Source organism: Bos taurus, chromosome 7, assembly GCF_002263795.3.
Source record: "Bos taurus isolate L1 Dominette 01449 registration number 42190680 breed Hereford chromosome 7, ARS-UCD2.0, whole genome shotgun sequence".
NCBI classification, from domain to species: Eukaryota; Metazoa; Chordata; class Mammalia; order Artiodactyla; family Bovidae; genus Bos; species Bos taurus.
This window is the reverse complement of record NC_037334.1, coordinates 38114332-38134734: the sequence shown is the minus strand read 5'-3', so window position 1 is coordinate 38134734 and position 20403 is coordinate 38114332. Positions and strand designations below refer to the sequence as shown.

The 20403-nt window shown below is 53.6% G+C and overlaps 1 protein-coding gene across 7 annotated transcripts; it reads right to left on the bottom strand.

Moving 5' to 3' along the window:
• Positions 1–8326: 8326 nt before the first annotated feature.
• On the bottom strand, positions 8327–18596 carry TSPAN17 (tetraspanin 17). 7 transcript variants are annotated; one of them, XM_005209133.5, is made up of 9 exons: positions 18374–18596; positions 15017–15067; positions 14779–14925; positions 13600–13770; positions 11391–11516; positions 11065–11121; positions 10444–10560; positions 10294–10355; positions 8327–9845 (listed from the first exon to the last, which is right to left on the bottom strand). In XM_005209133.5, the coding sequence occupies exons 1-9, from the start codon at positions 18458–18460 to the stop codon at positions 9809–9811; spliced, it is 855 nt and encodes a 284-aa protein (XP_005209190.1). In that variant the 5' UTR covers positions 18461–18596; the 3' UTR covers positions 8327–9808. The 7 variants fall into 7 exon arrangements, with proteins under 7 accessions (XP_005209190.1, XP_010805427.1, XP_005209191.1 ...); XM_010807125.4 differs by having other exon boundaries at positions 8327–9638; XM_005209134.5 differs by having other exon boundaries at positions 11074–11121.
• Between the last annotated feature and the right edge of the window lie 1807 nt (positions 18597–20403).

Here is a 20403-nt window from a genome sequence, read left to right as displayed (position 1 = left end):
AATATGGGAGAAGAGAAGGTGACCAGGCAGAGACAGTAGGTACCCAACAAGCAAATTGCCTTGAGCCAGAGCTGCCTTTCCTGAACATATGGACACATCAAGAACTGAACCTGGCAGGGAATGAATGGCACGTGGGAATTAAAATCAGTATTCTAGAACCCCACAGAAAACAGTGGATTATTCTGACTATGTGTCTCAAGAAACAGCAGAGAGATTTCCTGGGGCCTATGCCTCTAATCCCACAGTTCTCACAGGCCAGAAGACACAGTCTGACTCTGCTTCCCAGCTGTTTGCCTTAAATGCAGAATCCAGGTGCCACTTACTCCTCTTGCTACAGAGATTCCACTGACTCAAGTATCTTGCCCGTGTTTTGGGGTCGACATGAATCATTTTTGAAATCTCTCTTCCTGGCACAGCAAGAGCTTGCTCGCTCGGTTCTGATCTCAGGGAAATATCATACGTCTATCTTTTTGGCAGGACCATGATGATGGACCGTGGAGAAGAGAATGGCAACCCACTCCAGTATTCTTGCCTGGAGAATCCCAAGGACAGATGAGCCTGGTGGGCTGCAGTCCATGGGGTCGCAAAGAGTCGGACATGGCTGAGTGACTGACACACACGTAACGATGGAACTTCTCGAGCATCGGTGAATTTTCTCAGACTCTTGCTATTCGCAGATCAGTTTTGCCTCCACCTTCTTCAAGAAATTTCTTTGAGGACATACTGAGTTTTCTTCAGTTTAACAAACATGTATTAAGTATCTGTTTAATTGGAAGCAAGATGAATGAGATGGTCTCTGCCCTTGTTTCTTCTTTTTTAATCTTTACACTTATTGATTTTCTTGTGTTATTGCATTGGATAGGACTCCACTATGATGTCAATACTTGGTATCCTTGTCAGATTCCTGTTACTATTGTTTCAACATTAAGTATAACTGGTAGATGCTCTTTAACAAGTTAAAGAAATTCCCTTTTATTTCTAGTTGCTAAGAAGTTGTGATTTTAAAAAACAATGATAAATCAATGTTTAAATTTATCAGATGCTTTTTCTATATCATATTTTCTGGAATCTGTAATTAAAAAGGTATACTACACTGAGCTCTAGTAGAGGGGAGGCAGGGGATAAAGAAACATTTGAGTAGGTCCTTCAAGGATGTGACAAACTCACCAGCCTCAGTGAGGGGAATGACACTGTGCACTGGGAGGACAATCTGGCAAGGTGATGTGAGTGTGAACACACCTTCAGAGAATGGCTTCTCATCTGAGTGGTTCTTTCAAATGAGAGTCCCTCCTCTGGTTTGCAGATATCTGCCCACAGTAACAGTAACTTGGACATTCTACAGTGAAGTCTGCACATACGGCAAAAATCAAAAGAACAGTCGAGATTTTCCAAGAAAATTACTTAAACTGCCCATAAAAAACATATATGGGTTTTATGTCTAAAACTCTATAAGAATTCTGGAGTGCTCCTGCTTGCCTGCCAGGCTCACTCCAACCTCCTTCTGGGAGCTGTATTAAGCTTTACCCTTCAATGTTTATGCTCATTAATATATTTGGTTCTTTTTAAAATATTTATTTATTTGGCTGTGCTGAGTCTTAGCTGTGGCATTCAAGATCTTTGATCTTTGTTGCAGCATGCAGGATCCTTTAGCTGTGGCATGCAAACTCTCAGCTGCAGCCTGTAGGATTTCCTGGCCAGGGATCAAACCTAGTCCTCCCGCATTGGGAGCAAAGAGTCTTAGCCACTGGACCACTGGGGAAGCCCCAGTATATTTGTTAGTTGCTGGGAGGGTACTTGAAATGCATCTCAGGTCAACCAGAAGCTAGATGATGCAGGATGTCATTGCGCTGTACTCAGAGCAGAGACTGGATACCTTCCCCCAGAATGACTAGCAAGGCCTCTGTGTTTCCTCTCAGCCAGGTTGAGGTCGGCCTGACACCCCGAAAGTCTGCCCCTCCCTAATCTGTAGGCATATGACCAGAGAGTGACAGGGATCTTTCCAAGCCTGACTCTGGCCCAGCTGACCCAGGTCAGACCTTTCTCTTTGACTTTGCATGTGGCTAACACCACCTGGAAAGGGGACCCATCCACCATGACCCCACAAGCCTGGCGACTGGGCTTCTGGCCGTGACCATGATCATCCTTACCTTATTGCCGCCAATTTCTCAGCTCATCTCCTCCTCACAGGCCATGCTCCAGCCACACTGGTCCCTTCTTCTTTCTCCAACACCCAAAGCTCATGTCGGCCTCAGGACCTTTGCTCTGCACATTCCCTTTCCCAGAGTACTTTTTCCTTGTCACCATTCAGGTTTCAACTCTCATGTTACCTCCCCCAGTCTCTTCCTAAGGCAGCACTCCATTCAGGCATTCCGACCACGTAACCCCGTTTATTTTCATCTGAGCATTTATCACCATTTATTACCATATTAAGTATGTATTTTCCTAGTTACTGTTCATCCCCCTGACCATAAAGAAGATCTTGACTATTTGGGTCACCTAGCAACTACCCAGTGCCTGGCTCATGGTAACCACTTAATAAATACTTGTTGACTGACTGGGCGATGGAATCCGTGGCTGGCAGATTTGGCTTTGGGGTGTCTTGGTCCCTCCTCCACACAAGACTAACTGGGGACCTGCCTTACTTGGGCCCCAGCATTCATATCCTTCCTGGGATGCCATCCCAGAACTCCAGTCCCTCCTCTGAGACTGGCCTCTGCCTCCACACCAGCAGGCAGCTGAATTCCAGAGCCCCTCTGCCCACCGGTGTGCTCATCTGGACCCAGGGTCAGATTGAGGGCTGGATGGCAGTCCGGAGGAGTAGGCAGAGGCAACCGTAGACTGCCCAGCTGACTCGAAGGCCTCCTCAGTGCATCTCCATCTCCTGCCCGCCTCTGCGCCCCGCCGGGGCCTCCTGGTGAGCGTCCCTCAGAGGCACCTCCTGCGCCATCCATCCCCATTAGCCGCTGTCCATACTGGGCTGGTGGGAGATCAATTACCAGTGCTGGCCACTGAACCGTGTTAATGAGGATGTACACTCACTCGGCTGGTGGCGGGGATGGGTGGGAGGGGCAGAGAAGGCAGGGGCAGAGAGGGACAAGGGAGGCTACCCACTAAGGTCTTGAGCAGGGGTTCCCCTCTAAGGACCCTGGGAGATGCTTGGGCAGAGACCCCAGGGACCAAGGCTTAGCTCAAGCTGTGTGTGGGAGCATAGCAAACAGCCTGGCTGGAGATTCGGGCCTCGGGGAGTAGAGGTGACATTGATGAGAAGAGGGGCTCCTCGGGCTTGGCCTCCCATTCTTTAGAGCCTTTGCTCAGACCCTCCCCTCTACCAAGAATACCCTCCCTGTGTCTGCCCCATAGCCCAGGGGCCAGCTCACATGACCCTGGCAATGCTCCTGGAGCACCTCTACCCTCACCGCTGACTGAAAAACCACTCCAGCCTCATGGCCCCCGGTCCCTCTGGACCTCGCTCTGTGTAATTCTGACTCTACCAGAATCTGGGCTTCCCAGGTGGCATTAGTGGTAAAGAACCCGCCAATGCAGGAGACATAAAAGACGCAGGTTTGACCCCTGGCCGGGGAAGATCCCCTGGAGAAGGGCGTGGCAACTCCCCCTCCAGTGTCCTTGCCTGGAGAATCCCACAGACAGAGGAGCCTGGAAGGCTGCAGTCCATGGGGTCTCGAAGAGTCGGACACGACTGAAACGATCGAGCACACAGCACATCAGATTGTTCTGATTTGTGTGAAAAGACATTCAACCTCGGTCCTAAGAGTAACTTGAAGGAAAACCATGAAAGGAAATGGTTCTCTTCTATCAGATTGGCGAAGGTAGCAAAGGCGGATAAAGGCAGCGCAGGCTCTGACTACTGCAGTGGGAGGGGCAGGTCCCACCTTAGCAACCCATGGAGTGTGACCTCTTCAAGGGTAATTGGACAATAGTTATGTAAATTCCAAATGTACCTGCCCTTTGACCTAGCCTTTCACTTCCAAGCATTCATCCTCTGACACACAAGTGCCCAAAGATAAAAGTGCTCACTGCCCGGAAATGTCCTCCGTGTCCATCAGGAGGGGTGGTGAGAGTCACTCAGGCCATACCACACAATAGGCATCCCTGGTCTGCCTGCGGAGGGAGATAAGCAGAGCGTCCATCTCCAATATTCGGGGGAGTCAATCAGTTAATATAAATAAAGTGCTTAGAGGAGCGTCCAGCACAGAGTAAGTATAAGTTCTTGCTATTATTATGGGTTTGCTGTTGTTGAAAAGCATTGGGTGGATCTGTACATACTGCTATGTAATTATCTCCCAGAAATGCTGGTCAGTGAAAAATGCAGACAGAGGCTGCTGGCGGTGCAGGACACAGCTTAAGTTCTGCTTTGTTTCTAGAGGAGATCTGCTTTTTAATGCATAGACCGTCTCCGGAGGAGTGGTCCGGGCTGACAGTGCTGCTCTCCAGGGAGGGGCAGGAGAGCAGGAGACAGGGACAAGAAAGAGATTTGCACAGAGCCTTCCACGCAGTTTGCAGTTTCTAACCACATGCCTGCACCACCTATTCAAACAAATAAACCACCCGTAAAGACTGGTGATTCACCTGTCTGTGTCTCCCACCAGACCATGAGCCCCCTGAGGGCAAAAACTGTGTTGGAGCCGCTGCAGAATTCCTGGCCTGGCTAACATTGGCTGATGGGTGAGCTTGGCCAGTGTTGGCTGGTGGGTGAGCTGGCTGTAATTCCACATAGCCCATCTGCTGGGAACCACTCCTCCACCACCACCACAAGGTATGATTCCCAGGAGACACCAACAGATTGGGGCCTGGGGAGGGTCTGGCCTCAGCAGGAGTCAGGGCTGAAGAGCTAATTCCCAGTAGATCATTTCTGGAAGCAGGATCCAAGTGGGCAGGTGCGTGGCCAGGCCTCCAGGAGCCTAAAGCAGCAGCCTTCATCAAGGACTGCGCTCTTTCTTGGGCCACAGAGCAGGCCCCTTTGTCTGCAGGAGGCTGATACTCCCATCTGTCTGCGTGGCTGCACAGGGGACCAGGAAGGCATTACGGTGGTAACAGCCTTCACAGAGCCAAGGGGCTAGCTGTGGGCCTTTCACACCTCTGATGGGCCAAGTTCCAGGCCCTAGATCTGTGGTAATGCAGCCTGCCCAGCCAGTGCCTGGGCCAACAGGAAGAATGAGGCCCCTGGGCACAGGAAGGGACTTGCTGGGGCCACCTCTGCAATCAGACCTGACTTAGGGCCACCCTCTGCTGTTGCCCTCATCCTCCTGTTTAGCGAATGGCGGCTGCTCCAGCTGGAAACTCAGGCGGAGAGGGCCCAGCAGCCAGAGCCTCGAGGTGCAAAGCACCCCAGAGCAGCAACAGCTTGACTGTCCACTATCCATGGACAGTCACGGAAAGGGAGGGAGAGGCAATACATGACTTATTCCTGCAGGGGACATCCCTGCAGTTGAGAAAGGTAGCAGCTTTACATGCACAAAATGTGACTCTGTGTTCAAAACACATCACGGTGCGGGTAACCCAGCAAGATGGGGACAGTATCCTGCCACTTACACACACTCACAACCATGCTGAACATTTTCTACAAATACATAATATGAGGACAAAATTTTTAAAAGGCAAGTGATCCAGAGAGATCTATAGCTCACAGCTTCAATGTCACTGGAAGAGGAGTGGGGAACAGGATGGGGCACTAAGAAGACCTTAGTGTTATCCACATTTTAAGTAGTTGTTCAGTCACTCAGTCGTGTCCGACTCTTTTCGACCCTGTGGACTGCAGCACATCAGGTTTCCCTGTGCTTCACCATCTCCCGGAGCTTGCTCAAACTCATGTCCATTGAGTCAGTGATGCCATCCAACCATCTCATTCTCTGTTGTCCCCTCTCCTCCTGCCTTCAATCTTTCCCAGCATCAGGGTCTTTTCTAATGAGTTTTAAGTAGGATGGGTTCCTAATTTACCTGTCCTATCAAAATGATTTAAAAGTAATATAAAAAGTCATTGCTCCAACTTCCTGTCTCATTGAGGCTCCCTCTGACCATCCCATTTATTGCCGAGTCCTGACCCACCCCCACACTCTCAGGGCCCCTTGCTCACTCATATTTCCTTCAACACTTACATCCTCTCCTGAGTGAGGGACTCACCACCAGGCTCATGCTCTGTGGTCTTCTCTCTTCCTGGGTGGGCTCTCCCTTCCTGGGCAGGGTCTCCCTTGGGGCGGGGAGGGGGGACACACCAGCCTGTGCGTGCAGCCAATCCAGTCCACTGCCTGTTTTTACATAGCTCCAGAGTTATATATAAAAGAATAGTTTTATGGTTTTTAATTGTTGAAAATCAAAAGAGGGATAGTATTTTGTGACACATGAAAATTATATGAAATTCAAATTTCAGTGTCCAGAATATGTTATTTGAACATGCCCTTGCTCATTTGTTTGTCTTGGCAAAAGCTGCTTTCTGCTATAAAGGCAGAGTTGAGTTATTGTATGACCTGGAAACCTAAAATATTTACCATTTGGCCCTTTGCAGACAAACACTGTTGATCCCAAGGTGCACCCACCACAGTGTCTGGCACACAGTAAGTGCTCAGTAAATCTGGCTGAATGAATAATGGAGGTATATGTATTGGAGCATGTCACTTCGATGTCCTGGAGAAAGTGACCCTCTTCCCAGCCCTGCCTAGCGGACATCACCGCCTGTGGAGACCGGAAGGTGGGCTAAGGTCTCCCTGAGCGACCACTGCACTGCGAGAGGCATCTGTGGAGAAGGAGGTGTCTCTGGCTCTAAGTCCTCGGAGAAGAAAGGACAGAGGGTGACAAGGTCCGGACTTGGCACCTGCAGGGTGGGCTGCCGGGTGTCTGGAACGGGGCTTGGGTTTGCTTAGACACGCAGACCTCCCTCCAGTGACCCGCAGCAGACTCGGCTGCCTGCGTGGGCTGCACTTTGGCGCCTTCTGGTGGTTGACTGGAGTGTATCCTTCCAAAGCAAGCGCCGGCCGCCCTCTGGAAGGGAACCCTGTTCCCGGACTTCCTAGCCCATCTGACCTCCTTGTACAGATTCAAGGTCTCATTGGTCTGGGCTCAATCTGTCCCTTCCAGTACTCCCCCTTTCTCCACAGACAAGGTAGCCTGATATCACAGGACGTCCTCCTGCTGAGTTGCTGGATGAGCTGCTGGCAGCCTCTCCTCTGGTTAGACCAGGCAGGCCAAGGGCTCCTGAGGGACTCCCAGGTTGCCAGTCAACGCCCAACCCTGTCACCACGAGTGTCCCTGATAGGGAGAGGGTGACCTTGGTCATGTCTCAGGGACCCATCTAAAGTGATGGGAACTGGGCTGCTTATAAAGCTTCCTTGTGTTTTCTACACACCAAGAGAGGTCCCATCTGGGTAAGGGCTCCTTAGTACAAGGAAAAGAACTGTTCCAAGTTCTATTTTGGGGACAGGAAATTCATCTCTCGTGAGCCTGAAATGCCATGTGGAGTGATCCTCATGTGCTCATCATCACATACATGGTACCCCACTAGCAACTGTTCCATCTGTCCCTGCCAAGAGACCGTGGGCTCCAGGAGGGCAAGGGCAAGATGCTCCAGTGACTCTGGCCTCCAGCCTGAGTGGATGGATGGATGTCCTGTAGCAGAACTGAGCTTTGGGGAACTCTGGGTCCCCAGCCAAGGTCACGCCCACCCCTTCCAGTCACTCCTGTGCATCTCATTGGTCCTATTTCCAAATACATCCTGGTCCCACCATTTCCCTCTGTCTGTGCCCTCTGACCTTCACCCACACTCCCCTCTCTAGCACACCAAGCTCCCTTATGCCAAACCCACCAGCTTCAGGGCCCCTAGGGCAACTGTTCCCCTGGAGCTTCCCAGAGATGGGATCCCTTCCACCACCTCATCAGAAGGTCCCTTCTCCCAGGCCCTCTAGCTACTCCTGTCTGACCATCACTCTTATTTTCTTCATAGCTTGTATGAAGAAAATGCTTATTCGTGTCTCCCCCACAAGAATGGAGCCCAAGGGCTAGGGCTTCACCCTTCTTTCTCCTCTGCATCCCCAGCACGTGCACGGAAGCTTAACTCAAGCTTGGGGAATGATGCCTTGCTGCCCCTCCTATGAGCGCAGGTGTCACTCGTGTGCATCAGAAAAGCAGGACAGTCTGGTGCAGACCTCCCGTGAGAGGGCTCAGGGCTGGGTGACTCCCCCCCACCCAGCCCCAGTTTCTTCATCAGGAAAAGACTCTCTACCTCACAAGGGGCACTGTTGAGGTTTAAGGGGAAAATGAAAAGTGAAAGCTTTTGAAATTAAAAAAAAACAAAAAACAAAAAACAAGACACGCACAATACTGTGAGTTGCATTTATTGTGGTACACACTGTCCAGCTGGCATCTGGGAGCCACAATGCTGGCTGCATACCCGATACCCTGCCCTCCCAGCAGCAGCTCTCAGCATCCCTGGATGGCAGAGCAGCCAGGACTCCAGCAGACGACTATCCCAGAGGGATCTGCAGTGTCACAGGCACCAAAGCTGTACCTTTCATTGGGCTTGCAGCATTTAAATTTTTTTCATTAGTTAACAACTTAAAAATAGGTCTATTTCACATAAAATCCTGAATTCCTGGCTTCTCTGGATTTCTGACATTAGACCTGCATTCCCACTTTATAGCAATTAGCCACAACTAAATGACAGTCACAAAGTTCAGATGGGGATCTATGCTCTGTCAGTCCCCACCATACTCTATTGTATCTCAAGGTACATCATCAACTCAATGGCCCAAATATTTCTCTGGTCACAAAGCAATGTCTCTTTGTGTGGTCTTCAGGGACAGTAGGAAAGTCAGTTGCACTGCAAAGGCCTCACAAGTCAAAGGCCTACTTCATTCATTTATATGACCTACGTGACCTTAAGAGCATCTGAGTTGGAGATCTATGAACTACCCACAAATCCCTTTGATCCACAAAGAGCACCCCCTGGGTGGATGGGTGCACCATTTACTTGCCACACACCCCTTCATGCAGCTAAGAGGCAGAGCTGAGAGCAACAGTCAGACTTCCCAAGTCTGAACTCTTTTCAAAGATCTCAAGTTCCCTGAATCAGAAGCACTGGTAAGCAGGGTGGACACACCAGCCACTTGGCTGTACAAGAGGTTGCAGTGTTAAGTCGCCAGACCCAAGCAAAGCTGTGCTGGAGCGCCCTCTGGTGGTCATGAGGCAGCTCTGCGGGCCACCATTTGATTTCAAGTGAGACCCGGCATCAACCACCATGGGCCCCAAAGCAGGCTCCCCGCCAACCCTATGGGTGCCAAGTTTTTGACTTCCAATTATTTCCTTCCCCAAACTTTCCTGATCTCCATTCCACACCTCAGCCACTCTCCTGGGCACCCATCTCAGTCTCCAGTGGGGTTGGACCCCACCCAAGTTGTGTGGCCTCTTCATTTTTCACATCCCTGTGCCTCACTCCAGGCTTGGCCCATGGCAGCCTCCAGGTGTTTTCAGGGGAAAACCCTACAGCAGAGGGGAGGTCAACCCCAGCCTACAGGGTGAGCAGCACCGGCCAGGTGGGTCTCTCAGAGAACAGGAAGCACGCGGGAGATGATGACGTCCCAAGAGCAGCGGGGGCCGGATGGCCAATCTTCACGAGAAGCTTGGGATCTGGACTTTTACATGAAACATACCACGTTTTAAAGGTTGGTTCAAATGTATATACTACCCAGACCAAGAAAATGCACTGGCGGAGTGGGTCTGGCCAGGGCCCAAGGTGGAGAGCTCTGCAGCTGACAGAACCTTCAGGACGCTGGGCTGAAGCCACGGGTTTTCAAGGATTTGTTTATTTGAGTAGTTTGTAGCCGTCATCATATTTGATCCTGAGAGGCAAGCAAGGGAGAGAAGATTCTTGGACCCATTTTAGAGTCTGAGACACTGAGGCTGAAGTGGGCTCCTGGAGGGATCACTAGTGAAGAGAATTCTGAGATACGTGAGACTGAGTCCCAGGCAACAGCAGTCCCCAAGCCCACCCCACCTGGCCTGCTCCCTCCTAGCTGGGCCCTTCCTAGTCCCCTGGAGAGCCAACCACCCAACAGCAGCCCAGACGGCGGCTCCCTGTGACACCCACCCTCCGTACACACAGCTCCAGGACAGGCAGCCGGACAGAGCCATGCGGCTCTCCATGGGCGCACAGTGCAGTGGCCTGCGAGCCCCATGTGGGCTTCAGGTCCAAGCAGAAACACCTCCTGCAGCCTTGCCCATTATGGGCAGAGTGGAGGGTCCCTGGGTCAGCCAGGCGAATGGCCATGGCCAGCGTGGCAGCCTCACCAGTTGGCCTTCACTGCCTTGATGTCGCTGACGAGGTTCTGGGCCAGGCAGATGCCAAAGATCTGGAAGACAGAGGGCAGGTGAGGGAGGGGCCACTGGGAGGGCAGACTGCCCGGGACAGAGTGAGGCTGTGCAGGGCCATAGTGGTACCTGGAGAAGGGCGATGCCCACGAAGACCCCTGCCACAACAATCAGGTTGTCCTGCAGCCACTTTTCAAACTGGCCCACGCAGCCTTTGGTGTGGATGAAGCCCTGCTGCTCCAGCTCCTGGGGACAAATGGGCACCAGGCTCAGCTCGGCCCACCCACAGCCACCAGGGGCCCCACCTCAGTCCAGCATATCAAGCTCAGCCAGGCCCAGGGCCTTATACCTTAGCGCCTGCCACCTGGAGCCCCACCAAAGGGCCTTCTCCTCCCTGGGGTCTCAGCACAGACGGCTTCTCCTGTGAGGCCTTCCCTGACTGCCCTGCCCCAACCCCATTACCTCCCTGCTTTTAGCTTCTTCCTAGTACTTAGGTGAAATTGTCACACTGCTGCTCATATTTCATTATCCCTGTCTTCCTGTTTTCTTTCTCTACAGGAGCCCACCACCTTGGGTTCAGCAGTATCAAGACCTCTGCGCCTCCTGGGACTCAGCACTCCCTCCCCACCACCCCCCCACCCCCGCCCCAGGAATCCTTGAGGCGTTTTGGCGCCTTCTTATGAGGCGCCTTCTTATGAGGGCCCCCCTTCTTATTCTAGTGCCCCTCGTTGCCCCCAGCCCTGTCCCCACCTCTCTCACCAGTTTGAGCCGGACGTCGTAGCCACACTGAGTGTTGAGGACATCCTCCTGAGGAGAAACACGCCAGGGAGCAACTCGGTAGGGGCACCCATGAGGCCTCAGGGGAATCGGATGGAACCATGGATTCCGCCGCGGCCACCGCTCCTCAAGGGAAGCCGGCTAGGACCCCAGCGCCTCTCCCTGTTGCCAAGGCGCATGGCCCAACGCCAGCTTGAACTGCTTCCTTTTTAGGAGCCCTGCCTGCCCATGTGTTGTAAGAATGGGAAGACACCTAACCCCTCCTCACGAGGCCCCGCCCCTCACCAAGGCACACTCACCGCTGGGTCCCTGACACAGCAGGAGAAGGGCACCCCGCAGCGCTCCCGGCTGGGGTTCAAGTCAGTGCAGTTGAAGTAGATATTGAGGTTCCAGTCGTTGGGCCCTCGGGCTCCGCAGCAAGACCACTAGGGGGTGGGAGGAGAGCCCGGGTGAGCCAGGCCCACCCCAGGAGCCCCATCCTGTTTGGGGACAGGCCCAGGCTGGCTGGCAGTGGCCTGGAGACAGCCAGTCAAGTGGGAACCTCCCCACAGACAGGTCGAGCCTGGGCCCAGGGCCATCAGAGCAGCTCGAGGCTCCTGACCAGGTTGATGGAGGCTAGGGATAGTGGGAAGGGGCTCCTGAGCTTGTCCCCCTAACCCAAGAGAGGCTGAGCAAAGGGAGTGGGCGAGGATGGTGGCCCAAGGACTGTGGCTTCCTCTAGGCCACCTTGAGGGTTGGGAGTTTCAATAAACCCTGCAGAGAGGCTGAAGGCCCCTATCTGTGCCTGGTCTCCCCATACTTGTCCAACAATTTTTACGAAAGATCATCTCTTTTCCTCTTTCCAGGGCCAGGAGAGCAATCCTGCCACCCTCATGACCATGCCCCATCCCACTTCATGGATGCTGCCGTGGGCATCTGTATCCTCATGACTGCTACCCAAGACAGTGGGCTGCTTCCTTAGGTGGGGCTGTGAAGCAAGCAGCTCACAATCCAGTGGGGAGACAGGCAGCCTTAACTCACTGACACAGCACAGGCTGCCAAATAGCTGGCCCTCGAGGGACCAGCTCGGTGGCAGACACAGGTAGGTCCTGTGGACTGAACAGAGGGAGTGAGGCACAGCCACGCAGCTCTGCCTCCCTCCTCTCTGCTCAGCACCCCTGCTCCCGCTGGAAACCACTGGTTCCTCTCATCACATGCCTGCTCCTTCTCCTCCCCCAGGGCCAGCCCCTAGAGGCCTTCTCCTTCTCCGTGCTTCCCCATTTCAGCCTTTACCACAATTTATAATGCTACACACACACACACGTTTCTTTTGCTTGTTTATCATCTGTCTCTTCCCCCAAATCTCCATCTGCACAAAGTCAGGTCCTAGCTCTTTTTTTGGAGAAGGCAATGGCAACCCATTCTAGTACTCTTGCCTGGAAAACCCCATGGATGGAGAAGCCTGGTAGGCTGCAGTCCATGGGGTCGCGAAGAGTCAGACACAACTGAGTGACTTCACTTTCACTTTTTACTTTCATGCACTGGAGCAGGAAATGGCAACCCACTTCAGTGTTCTTGCCTGGAGAATCCCAGGCACGGCGGAGCCTGGTGGGCTGCCGTCTATGGGGTCGCGCAGAGTTGGACACAACTGAAGCGACTTAGCAGCAGCAGCAGCTCTTTTTCACCCCTGAATCCCCAGCACCTAGCTCACGACCCAGCACATAGTTGGTCCATCACGATTCTGCGTTAAATGAACAAATAAATCACATCCTAACCACCTGGCTCTTCGTTTACTTCTGCCCTGGGTTGAGAGCTCCTCAAAACAGGCACCAGCTCTGGTTCACCTCTGGATCCCAGAGCAGTTCTTGGGATGGATGGCATCAAAAGAGCATGACTGTTTAAGTGGGTGCAACTATGAGTGTGTGTGACTAAGTGCGTGAGTGGGTGAGAATGTGCAGGCAGAAGGTGTCTAGGATTTCTTGAACTGTTCACTGACTGCTTCTTCACAGGGGTTAGGTATGCAAGCTTAAGAGCAGAGCTTCTGGGCGGTGGGGCAGGTCTCAAACCTGACTAAGTTCAGAGGCCAAACAAATAATATAAATGAGAGAAGAGGGCCAACAGGTATAATAAAATAGAGTGATGGGGATGGTAGCAGAGAGCCTCTATACCAGCAAAGGGGCAGTGGCAATGTAGCCCCGGCCGATACTGTGGGCCCAGCTTAGTGGGAGAAGAAATCTGTATTTTCATGCCACATTTCTTCCTTTAAGCGTGTCCTAAGCCTGGCCTAGGAGCTGCCAGTTTGAAGCCTCCGGCCTCTGCTCCCCAACCCTGCGTCCATGCAGGGTTAGGCACATGGAGATCACCAAGGGCTGGCTTCCTTTCAGATAGGGGGACACCTGGCTCTCTTCCTTGGGGCCTGCCTGGCCTGGTAGGCAAGAGAATGGTCCCAGCACACAGGGAACTTGCTCCTTCGTTCATCTGCCTGGCAGGTGCCTCCTTTATGTAACTGGAGCTGGATGCCGGACTTACGTATTCCTGAGCAAAGTCAATGAGGTTCTGGAGGTCAATGTCATCCCGATAGGCCTTGACATTGTTGTTGATGAAGAGGTTGAGCTGGTCTCGAATCCAGTCCTTGAAGACGAAGGCCAGGATCCCTGTTGCCAGCTCCAGGAAGAAGATGAGGCCAAGGAACACAGAGAACTGGCATGGGGGGCAGACAGACAGAGGGGGTCAGAGATACAGGGCCTGGGGTTGCCACTGAGTGGGGTTTCAACCTCCCTCATCCTGACTCAAGGCAGCCCAGAGTCTCCACCTTCTACCATATTAGTATTGATTTATGATGAAAAAAGATACCGCTGTTCTTAACTGCTCTATTGTCTTTGAGAAGCCACCGTCTACACACAACTCCAGTTTCTTTGGTTCAGGAGGAGCCACTTCCATATTGAGCACTAGGCACGCATCAAGAGCCCACCAATCAGAGCACTACCTCCCCTGGGGCCACAGGGATTGGTCCAGAGGCGGCCAATTAGGATTAAGGAGATGCAATTAAAGAACTTTGGCAGAATGGCTGGGAAAGGAGAGACTCACTCAGCCTCCAGCAGAGTTCCTGGGAGGGCGGCTTGAAGCCAATACCTCCGCCCGCCCCCGCGCCCGATTCCTGGACATTTTCCACCCCAAGGGGTCGGAGCCAACTCAGAGGCACAGAGCTGAGAAACAGAGAGGCTAGGCCAAGTGACACTGTGGTGGCCCCTGGATCCAAAGGCACTGGCAGCTAACACATCCCTGGGTTTTCTTAATGCCCATTTTCACTTAGGGCCCAGGCCACTAGGTTTCGGTCACTTAAAACAGCTGCTGCTGCTGCTTAGTCACTTCAGTCATGTTCGACTCTGCAACCCTTAGGGACTGTAGCCTTCCAGGCTCCTCTGTCCATGGGATTCTCCAGGCAAGAATACTGGAGTGGGTTGCCATGCCCTCCTCCAGGGGATCTTCCCTACCCAGGGATTGAACCCAGGGCTTCTTTACCGCTGAGCCACCAGGGAAGCCCCACTTACAACAGAGGATCCTATAAATGTATTAATAATACAAATCTGGTGACCACTGTTAAAATTACACAATAATAAAACTACCATTATTAAGCATGAACTATATGTAAGAAGTGCATGGAAGGAGGTTGGGGTCCCCAGTGAATCTAGGTGGGTGGGCACTCACAAATTTGAGCAGGAAGGTGTTCTCCCGGAGGGCCCCAATGCAGCCGGCAAAGCCCAGCACGGACATGACGCCTCCAACCACCACAAACAGCCACACAGGGTCAAGGCCTCCCAGATCTGTCAGTGCCGAGATGTTGGAGAGAACGCCCTGTGCAGGGGGAGCAGAGGCAAGTAGAGGGGGACTGGCCCTCCCACCATCTCAGCCCATAGCAGCCCTGCACCATATCCCACTGCCTTACCTTCTCACTCCAGGCCCAGAGACCGATGGCCAGGAACAGGGCCCCCAGCACCTGCAAGAGCAGCAGCAAAAAGCTGAAGGCTGAGGCACCAACATTCTTTCCCATCCCCAGCAGAGCCCCCTCCCTGCTGGTGCTCAGGCTCTTCAGGAAGCCACAGGGAAAGAGAGAAAGAGGGGAAAGTGCTGTAAATGGGATCCAGGGTCTTCTCCATCTTTCTAAGACTGCATCTCAGTGTTTCTTCCCACAGGGCACAGCTTGAACACTGAACCCTCCCCAGCCCTAAGAAGGGATCCCTTCTTGGAACTTCAGAATTGGAGCAGAGGAGGGCCAAAACAGTCCCACCAAGCAGCAGCGACTGGTTCCTGAGCCTCTTCCCTCACCTCAGGCCTATGGTAGGATTCCAGGCTCCTGGCATCCTCTCCAGTATCCTCCCAAGTCTGGTCCTCCTGCTTCCCTGCAATTCTGTGACTGCCACTCTACTCCCGTCCCACCTTTCCCACCTCCATCTGCCAGAGTACATCTTGGCAGCTCATAGCCAAAGATCTCTGAATGAGCAGGAATCCCAGTGAAGAGCTAGATCAGCAGAGGGGCCCTGGGCTAGGCCTCCTAACCACCACCCACCATCCCACCTCATCTCCATGCTAGGATGAGCCCGGGATGTTCAGGGCAGCTGCCTGAACCCGAGCAGGACATCTAGTCTCAGAAGGAGAGCGCCCCTCCTGCCCAAGCGAGGCCATGACCCTACCTCTTCAGACCTCTGTCTCCCACCTGCTTTCTCTACAGGCTCCCTCCCTGCCTCAGCGCAGAGCCTCAGTCAACTCCACCCCTGGCCAGCCACCTTTAGCACCCACCCCTTTCTGACCCCAGGCTCCTCTCACTGCTGTACTCTTTTTCTAGAAATATTTTTCCTTCCCTCCCCTACACTAGATCTGGGATGTGAAACCAAACCTCACTTCTCCTGCCTCATCCCATCTGACCTGCCCATGGCCTTTAGACAGGTGAATGATTACTACTTTCTCTTTTTTAAACCTCCCCATGGTTAACGCAATGCCATTCCTCCTCCAGCCCTTTCTCAGCCTCCCTCCTACAAGTCTTTGCTTCACTGGTGCCATGCACAAGGCCACCCCCTCCTCCACCAGGTTCCAACCTCAACCTCCAACCTACCCTTCTTCTTCTCAAACTCATCTTTCACCTCATCATGACACTGGCAATCTCCCAATCTCCACCCAAACCTCTCGCTGGCTCTAGAGCCCTTAGCCCACCTGCCTGCTGCAAAAGCCTCCGAGTTCCAGGCTCCATCTCATGCACTGAAAATACATCAGTGAAAAGGGCACATGAGCTCTCAGCCTTCATGGAGTTTACACTCCAGTGGGGGAAACCCATAGTGAGCAAACAAGGTAGTTTCAGATACCAACAGAGCCTTTACAGAAAATCAAACAGGGTGATGTGATGGGAAGTGATGTGACGGGAAGTGATGGGAGCATGTTTCAGTTAGGGAGCATGGTGACATTTTAGCTGAGGCCTGAATGATGAAACGGGGCATTGAAGAGAAAACAATTCCAGGCAGTACTGAATTCCAGGTAGAAGTACTGAATTCCAGGCGGAAGTACTGAATTCCAGGCGGAAGTACTGAATTCCAGGCGGAAGTACTGAATTCCAGGCGGAAGTACTGAATTCCAGGCGGAAGTACTGGCAAAGGCCTAGTGGTAAGATCATGGTTGGTGGGGCAAGGGACAAACTGAAGACATGAAGCCAGACACCGCAGGGTGCTCTGGGCCAGTCCTGTCAATTCAGCCTGATAACTTCCCCTGAAACCTTCCTCACCTTGTCCACCCGCCATCACCCCTCCTTTGCCCTAGCCCGCCTCCCTGGTCTCCTTGCCCATGGCAGTCAGGCAGATCTGCCTCTAATACAGAAGCCAAAACAAATCCATCCCCACTGCCCTCAACATGAAACTCAAACTGCCCCACCCTGGGGCCTTTCACACTTGGAGTCCCATCCTGGGGAACCCTGGAACAAGCCTGGATCTCTCATGCTTCTCCCCCGCTGACATTTGGCAGCTCCCTCTGCTCAGTGCTCTGCCTCACTTCCACCTACTGCCCACTGAGCTGTCACCTTGGCTCTGCACTTACTGGCTGTGTGACTCTGGGTTAAATGACTTAACCTCTCTGTGCCTGTTCCTTCACCTATAAAATGTAGATTATAATTAAAGTAACTGTGAGAATACAGTAAGTTATAATTCATGTCATCTGCCTAACAGCCCTGAGGAGCAGGCTTCATCATCCCCCACTCCCTGTTAGGGAAGCTGAAGCCCAGAGAGAAGTGACTTGCCCACTGTCTCACAGATGGGCTGGAGACAACCAGAGCCCCAGACTTTCCCACCAGACCAGCTCTCTGCACATGGCCCACACTCTTGAGGCTGTGGCACTGCAGGGGCCAAAGGACACCCACACTGCCGGAGCAGCTTGTGGGCAGAGGGCAGTGCCACTGATTCCTGCTAAACAAAACTGAGTGGGCCTGACATTCTGACCAAGGCGTCAGGAGTAGAGACTGAAGAGTCAGCAAGTAGCCTTGGAGAGAGAGGATGGGGGAGGGAGAAGGGAAAGATGACTTGGCAACCCCAGGGATAAGGATTCCACCCTGGGAGGGGCACCAGCAGTTCCCTTCTCCACACAGAGACAGCCTGGCCCTGACACCTCGATTTGCTCAGCTGTGGAATGCTGAATTCTGTTCCCCAAGGCCAGTTCTCCCGGCCTTTCATTAGGGAATATCCCCCTGTCCTTGGCCGAGAACTAGGGCGACTGGCCCTCCTTGCCTGCAGGCCTCTTAGTTTGGGGGTGGGAGTTTGACCTATTCCCGCCCCCCCGCCTCGCCCCCCACCTCTTTATAGGGGCTTAAGGCGAAGCGGTAGGCCCAGGTACTGGAGCGGTAAAAGGGCTGGAGAGGGAATCCAGCCCTTCGCGGAGGCTTTCCATAGGGACATCGGCAAAACCAGAGGTGGGGCTCCGCGGACCCCTTACACCGCAGGGTAAGGGAGGCAGAGAGGGCGACCCGCACCAAGCAGGGCCGCGGGGTCTTCACCGAAACATCTCCCATTTCTCCGCTGACCCCTGAAAAGACCCCGGAAGACTACCCCTCCCCATCCTACAACCGCAGTGGCTCGGACCCGCCCCCTGGAATCCGGGCCTCTCTAATTCCCTCAGGTGCTCCAGAGGGTGGGCGTGGAGGTGGGAAGCGGAGGAAGAAGTTAGGGGACAGTCCCAAGGCCTTGTAGCAGAGTGTCTCCCCCTAGTAGGAGACTGAGCCTCCTCCTTTCGCCAGCCCCTGCACAGGGCCCAGAACCCACCCCGCGCTCACCCAGAAGACGATGTTGAAGCCAAACAGGAAGTATTTCCCGCAGCAGCCGACCTCGGGTTCCTGGAAGTGCTGGTGCTTGCCGGGCATGGTGAGTGGCCGCACGCCGGCCCGGGAACCGGGCCCGGAGGCTGGGCCCAGCCCTCAGCGGGCCGCCCTGGGCTAGAGCCGCCCGGGGCCTAGCCCGGCGGCTGCGGCTTCATGGCCGCGGCCACACAGAGAGCCCGTCGGGCCCCGCCCCGCCCCGCAGGGACCGCCCCCGGCTCCCGAACAGCCCCCGCTCCGTCCACTCAGAGCCCCTCCTCTATGCCTGATTCCGCCCCGCCCGAGGCTCCGCCCCTAGCCCCCGCTCAGTCCCCTTTGGAGCCCCGCCTCTGGGTCTGTCTCCGCCCCCTCCCGACTGTTCCCCTCTGGGCCTCGCCCCCATAGAGGCACACCACCCCAAGTCCAGGCCCCTCCCCACTGCCCGACTCAGCCCCCTCGGAGCCCCGCCTCTAGGCCTGACTCCGCCCCTTACACTTGCTGCTGCAGCGTCCCTCGGACCCACCTCAGATGCTTGCGGAAAGCTCCGCAAGTCGCAGGCACGGGAGACCCCTAGTTCCCCCCACACCACAAGGATCAGTACCAGCGCCACCCCAACCCCCGGCCTTGCAGTCGGTGCCCATCCCTGAAGAGGAGTAACGACCGTGTTGGTGAGCGAACAGAGAATAGTTATATGGATGGTGCATATACACGTGCAGGACGTTTTATTACAGGGGAGTCGAATCAGAAGTGCTTCTCACTCGGAAATTCAGTTCTGTCTCTACTGGTTCAAACTCTGACTGGATGACACCTGGGTCTTGTGAGGGCTGCGCCTGCTGCTCCCTGCCCCTTCAGTTTTGCCGGGAGGCCATATATCGCAGCCCCCAGTTCAAACCCCTTTGGTGGTTGAAACACCGCCCCGCACCGTCTAACCTCTCTTCCCCATACCAGCGTCTGCCTTGATCAGGCTCCTTGTTACCGAAGGGGTCTCACATGAGCCCTCTCAAGGCAAGACTGGAGCAGACCAAGGTTTAGGGGGTCGAGTTTTAGAGTCCTCTTTAAAAATAATTCCAATTTTGGGCTTCCTTGCTGGCTCAGTGATAAAGAATCCTCCTGCCAATTCAGGAGACCCAGGTTCGATCCCTGATCTGGGAAGATCCTACATGCCACGGAGCAACTAAGTTTGCGCACCACAACTATTGAGCCTGTGCTCTAGAGCCCCAGAGCTGCAACTGCTGAGGCTGGCGCGCCTGGAGCCCATACTCCACAAGGAAGCCACCACAGTGAGAAGCCTGTACCCTGCAACCAGAGAGTAGCCCCCTCTACTCTCAGAGAAAAACCCACACAGCAACAAAGATCCAGCACAGCCAAAATAAATTACTTTAAACAAAAACTGAATTTTAAAAAAATCTTGTTTAAAGTATTTGTTTAGAACAGGAAGAGAAAAGGGCTTAAGCTTCACCTTCTGGTTAATCCACCTCTGGCAGAGCCACAGTAAGGCCTGATCACCTCTCCTGGGCCAGGCCCTCATCAACCCCACCCCTCTACTCTAGGGACCCACACACAGCTGACTGATAAACATAGGCTCCACGGCTACAAATCTAGTGAGAGGCAACCCATAAAAGTTTTTAAAGCAGAGTGATCACTCAGAGCCCCCACTCCTGTCCCTGAGCTCCAGCTCTGTCAGCAGCCTTGAACCCACCCCCCCAAATGGAAGAGACTGGCCTTCAGAACACCTAACTTCTTTCCCCAAGGTGGGGGGCGTGGAGTTAGTCCTGAATCCTAGGATTCTCTCCTGTTCTCTTTTCACTTGCCATCCCACCTCCTCTACCAATGACTCACCTCACCACACTGTACCCAACCCAGCCCCCCAGGGTTAAAAAGCCCAGGTTTTCTCCACCTTTCCACTGCCCTGGGCCCTCAAGTTGGTTACTCACCCCTAGGCCTGAGCCCCAGGATAGGGGAGAAACATGCCACCTGCCCTCAGCCCAGCCCAGCCCCCTTGAGAAATA